Raw genomic sequence first — 5,296 nt, 5'->3', positions numbered from 1 at the left:
GGCGCATATCATCAGCACCATCATCATCATTCTCATCATCAACCACCAACAACAAAACGGTTTGTGCCAGCTGCGTTGGAGGAATGTGCGCATCTTTCGGTCAACGATGTCTGACCGTGGGTAGAAGCACCACTAGCCTTTTGTCCAGTGCAGGCCATCACTCGGTGCGTAGCACGAATGGTGGTGGTTCTGCGAGCACGCTGAACAACGGCACTAATGCGGCGGCCAATTTCCAACCTGGCAATGACGAAGCATTGGTGACCATTCGTATGCGCCCAGATCCTCAAGGCAGATTCGGCTTCAACGTTAAAGTACTGTTTTTATCCTTTGGATTTTTAAAGAAAAGATATCATCAATTTTGCGTCATCATTTTTTCAGGGTGGATGTGATCAAAATTATCCAATTATTGTCAGTCGTGTAATTCCAGACAGTCCAGCGGATACATGTTTTCCACGATTGAATGAAGGCGATCAAGTGGTGGCGATCAACGGCGTCGAAGTGTCCCATTGTACCCACGAACAAGTTGTACGCTACATTCGTGCTTGCAAGGAGTCCGTTTCTCAGGAACTAGTGCTTGTTGTTCGACCGAACGGTGAGTATTCGGAGAGATGAATTATTATTATTATTATTATTTTATTGGTGACATTTTATTTTTGCAATTTTCATAAAACAAAATTTTTTGAATTTTTTAATGTGCTACTACTACTTGTAATCATTACAGCTTATATTGGCGAAGATATAGAAGAACCAGACTTACAGTATGTTCCTCTGACGCCCCACGTGGCTGATTGTGTACCCAGGCCAGATATACTTCATCAGTCTCTTATTTTATTGAAAGATAGTCTTGCATCTGGAAGTGCAATAGTCAATTTTGAAGTTTGATTTATTGATCGATTGATTTTATTTTTGCATTTTGTTTGCTAAACAGAGACGAATGTTTTATTTGTAGAAATTATATCGTAAATCACCTTCGATGAGCATCAACGTTGCACTGTGTGCTGAAAACGTGACGAAGAACAGATATCAGGATATTTCACCATGTATTTTTTGCTTATTTACTCCCTTTCTTTTTAACAACACAGTTGGAGTAAAATTATATTTTAGACGACAAAACACGGGTCATCATTAAAAACGGCCAAAATGGTGATTACATCAACGCGAGCTTTATTAATGTAATTTAAATGATTTTGAAGATAATAAGTATTAATTTAAAAAAAATTGTTTTTCTTTTTGAAATATTCAGATGGAAATACCATCCAGTGGTATAGTGAATAGATATATTGCGGCACAAGGACCTCTGCCGCATACTACTGATGATTTTTGGCAGGTGATTGATTTTGCATTTTGTTTGATAGATTTTGGATATTGATATTGTTGTTGTTGTTGTTGTTGTTGTTCAGGTAGTTTGGGAACAACTGTGCACAACAATTGTAATGCTGACGGCAACAGTGGAGCGTGGTCGGATAAAATGTCATCAGTATTGGCCAAAGTTGTTTGAAACTCAACGGTACGGTCGCCTTCAGGTAACCTGTGTACGGGAAACTGAAACTGCTGTTGGTCGCACTCGTGAATTTTCTGTTGTCAACACTGAAGTAATTTTTATTGATTTATTGACTTATTATTATTATTATTATTAATATGATTGTCGATTTAGAGTAATGAAGAAAGATCTGTGACACACATGCAATATTCAGCTTGGCCTGACCATGGTGTGCCTGATGATTCGAAAGAGTTGATCGACTTTGTTGTCGAAGTTCGTCAAACCAGAACTGGCATGGTAGAGCCTGTCATTGTTCACTGCAGGTATATTGCGCAACACCTTTATTATTATTATTTTGTTTTTTAAAATTTTAATATATTAAATTTTTGCTTGTAGTGCTGGAATCGGACGTACCGGGGTGTTGATTTTGCTCGAAACATCAATGTGCTTAATCGAAGCCAGCGAACCGATTTATCCATTGGAAATTGTTCGCAACATGCGCGATCAGCGAGCCATGCTCATACAGACCGCTGGTCAGTACAAATTTGCTTGCGATGCAATTTTGAAAATATACAACGGTGAGAAAATTTGAAATTGAAATGAAAACAAGGAAATTTAATTTTTTTTATTCTTCTGTTTTTTAGAAAGGCATAGTGAAACCCGTTACCTGAATATCAACAACAAAAACAGTGAACAATTTATGCTTTTTGCTGAGCAACAAAAAATGCTATGTAAAAAAAAGTATACGATGAACTGCAGCAACAGCAATTGCTTGACATTTTTTATATGCACACCAATTTTGTTTGTTTTTTTTGTTTCCCATTCTTTGTTTTCTCCTTCTCTTTTTTATTTTACGAATGCCTCATTTATGCGATGCAAGTATTTTCATTACTACTTTTTTTCTTTTCAGAACTTTATTGCAGCTTTGTCTTCTAGCTGGATTCTTTTATGGATGTAGGTTTTTGTTCATTATTAATTTTTGTGTTATTCTTATCGTAGTAGCTAAGCTATACATACATACGTATATATATATATATATATCCTGCACTAGCTGAATTTTCCAATCTTTATAGATATCCGTTTGCTCTCGTTCATATAAGCTTTAAGTGATTTTTCACGCATAACAGTATTAAAATCTGTACTCTCAGAAATAGAAAATTTAATAATTTATTACTTATTAATAATTTAAGTTAATTGTTTAATGGAAAAATAATGAATACGTTCAAATGAGCAAATGTTTAACTATATGAAACTAACAATAGTACACAGAAGAAGAGTATGCACGTTATAGTGCATCTTCATCAGCGGCCTTCTTTTTCTTTGGTTTTAATTGCTAAAATTAATATAATATACATGAATATTAATAATTGGAAGGGGAAAACGGTTCTTAATAGCGATATATACATATATATATATATTACCTTGAGAGTGCAGCTCATGTTTTGACTGACGAACATCAAACCGGCGCTGTTGTCAAACTGATTGCAATAATTAGGCGCACTGAATATAGTGACCAGTTTTGTATCGGCGAAAAATTCCCAACCGTTTTCTACCACCTGAAAAATGAAAAAAAAAGTCCAATTAAATTTAAATCTATTCATCCGTCATTTTAAGGTGGAATTTTTGTACCTGATGCGCGCGTGCTATCAAATCCACTTCCATGCGTTGGCAGAATTCCTCTACCACGTCCGGGCCAAACTTGTAACTGACACCTCGATTGCTTCTCATCCATCCTAAAGCGACAATAAATTGTATGGTGGTAATTTTAATTGACGATTTTTCACGTTTTACCAACGGCGTTGATATCTGGATCAGCCCAGAGCAGGTCGCAGAGCAGACCATCGTCGGGTATTTGCAATGGACGCTCTATTTCACGTATTTGATCGAACGTTTCCAATTCTGGAGATATGCCACCGTGCATGCAAAAAATTTTATTGTTAACTAACGCAGCTATGGGCATATAATCGAACACTGACTAAAAAATTAAAAAAAAATACTACATTTGGTCTCGGTGGGGTTGAAAAGGAAAAAGCATATCATTTATTGGTGGTAATGTTTTACTTGAAATTGACGCCATATATCAGCGTTGTACAAGGTGACACAGTCGTCGTAAAAACCGTAGGAACGGTTGATTCGAGCCGTTTCGTGATTGCCACGCAGGAGGAAAAGATCATTCGGATGGCGAATTTTCAACAGCAGCATCATGCAGATTGTTTCTACACTGTTTGGACCGCGGTCCACGTAATCTCCTGAGAGAAAAAAACAGAATTTAATTTTTTCAAATTGGGCAATAATTTTCGACCAACAAATGAAATATCTGATACCTAAGAACAGATATCTGGACTGTGGAACCCAACCGCCGTGATTGAAAAGACGAACCAGATCTTGAAATTGTCCATGTATATCACCGCAGATGATCAACGGTGGTTGAACGTCGATCAGGGATTTTTCATTTTTGAAAATTTCCAACGCATCATGCAAAATTTTTTCCACGTCAGAAATTTGAATCGGTTTGTTCTGCAGCAGTTCTTGGATCAGGTATTCGTAAAGCTGATCATCGGACATCGGCTGCTTGGAACTGGAAGTTTCACTGTTCATAGTGCTACTGTTACGCTCGCTCTCCATGGCACAGAGCAGGATTTCTGTTCATCTACGTGTAAGCTGATACAATAACTGATATAGTTATTTTAACTGTCACTTTACTACGTTTTAAAGTTCACCTTAAACAATAAGCAATTTAAAGTATTCACGTTTAAAAATTGTTTCTTTCTTTGTACTTTAAACATTTGGCACATGCAACAGTTTGTTTATTCAATGCAACTTTAAAGTTTGTATAAAATTTTATGAAATTATTATTGTTCAACTGTGAAATATAATACAATTTCTGGTTCTATTAATAAAAAAATTTTTCTTTTTAATTCTTAAAACCATCTCATATTTTTCTGATTAATATTCAATAAAGCAATCTAGTCTGATCTGGTCAGGATTTTGAGAGCGTTTTCCTATTGTAAATTCTGTTCTCATTGGATGACAATGGCATAGCATCTCATTGCATACTTATGGTGTCACACGTCTCATCTAACTTTTCATTGACTCAAATTATGCTATTTTTATTAACTAGAATATTTTTTATTTTATTGGTCCAAATTTTTTGATTACGCAATATTGGTACATTTGATGCCACTTTTGTCAAATACAGTGATTCTGCCAAATAGCTGTTTTTATAATATTTATTTTTCCATTTGACACTTTTAATAATCAGTGTTTGTAATACCATTTTTAGAAATTGTTCTGTATTTTATTATTTTGGTAATTAAATGAAGTTTAATTAAATGACAGCAGTAGGTAAACAGCAAATACAGCGAAATAATACTTTATTTTTCAACGCTCAATAACAACAATATCAACAGCAAATAACAGATGATGACAACAACAACAATAACAACAAGTAAAACAAACAAATATAAGTAAGTGATCCATAATAACAAATAGAAACAATAAAAAAGTAAAGAAAGCAATCAATAAATAATAATATAAAGCCACCAGTTGGAAGGCGGCTTAAATTGGTTCCGGCGTCAGGTACATTAAGGCATGAAGATACTGCTCCAACGTACACCTGCCTCATGTGTATTCAAAAGTATATATCATTCCGTTTTATTAATAACATCAAATAACGCATCAAACTCATCACTTAATTGCGGATTATGCACACTGATTTTTGAGTTGTTACTGCACATTTATCACTGGAAAAGCAAATATTTCTAAATTTTACAGCTACTATTTGCGTAACACTTCGAACACTGGGAGATTAACAAA

The 5,296-nt window shown here is 35.1% G+C and overlaps 2 protein-coding genes across 2 annotated transcripts; one reads left to right on the top strand and one right to left on the bottom strand.

Annotated features, from left to right (window-relative positions):
* Positions 1-83: 83 nt before the first annotated feature.
* Positions 84-3,189, top strand: Tsp_12522 (PDZ domain protein). The gene is made up of 11 exons (XM_003367443.1): positions 84-305; positions 379-592; positions 722-876; positions 950-1,040; positions 1,105-1,172; positions 1,244-1,327; positions 1,401-1,592; positions 1,655-1,803; positions 1,877-2,058; positions 2,125-2,211; positions 3,095-3,189. The coding sequence occupies exons 1-11, from the start codon at positions 84-86 to the stop codon at positions 3,187-3,189; spliced, it is 1,539 nt and encodes a 512-aa protein (XP_003367491.1).
* Positions 3,190-3,260: 71 nt separating this feature from the next.
* Positions 3,261-4,105, bottom strand: Tsp_12521 (phosphoprotein phosphatase 1). Its single transcript, XM_003367442.1, has 3 exons — positions 3,805-4,105; positions 3,542-3,729; positions 3,261-3,455 (listed from the first exon to the last, which is right to left on the bottom strand). Exons 1-3 carry the CDS (start codon positions 4,103-4,105, stop codon positions 3,261-3,263), a joined length of 684 nt encoding a protein of 227 aa, XP_003367490.1.
* Positions 4,106-5,296: the final 1,191 nt, after the last annotated feature.

The sequence above is a fragment of the Trichinella spiralis genome, assembly GCF_000181795.1.
Source record: "Trichinella spiralis strain ISS 195 chromosome Unknown Scfld4274, whole genome shotgun sequence".
Taxonomy (NCBI): domain Eukaryota; kingdom Metazoa; phylum Nematoda; class Enoplea; order Trichinellida; family Trichinellidae; genus Trichinella; species Trichinella spiralis.
This window is presented reverse-complemented; position numbering and strand designations above follow the sequence as displayed.

Excerpts from the sequence above, each read along its gene's own strand:
- Tsp_12522 (XM_003367443.1), top strand. The coding sequence starts at position 84 with ATGTGCGCATCTTTCGGTCAACGATGTCTGACCGTGGGTAGAAGCACC. Across the intron at positions 593-721 it reads GCTTGTTGTTCGACCGAACG|CTTATATTGGCGAAGATATA; the intron begins GTGAGTATTCGG and ends TAATCATTACAG. Across the intron at positions 877-949 it reads GTGCAATAGTCAATTTTGAA|AAATTATATCGTAAATCACC; the intron begins GTTTGATTTATT and ends TTTTATTTGTAG.
- Tsp_12521 (XM_003367442.1), bottom strand. The coding sequence starts at position 4,105 with ATGGAGAGCGAGCGTAACAGTAGCACTATGAACAGTGAAACTTCCAGT. Across the intron at positions 3,730-3,804 it reads GTCCAGATATCTGTTCTTAG|GAGATTACGTGGACCGCGGT; the intron begins GTATCAGATATT and ends TTTTTCTCTCAG. Across the intron at positions 3,456-3,541 it reads ATATATGGCGTCAATTTCAA|TCAGTGTTCGATTATATGCC; the intron begins GTAAAACATTAC and ends TTAATTTTTTAG.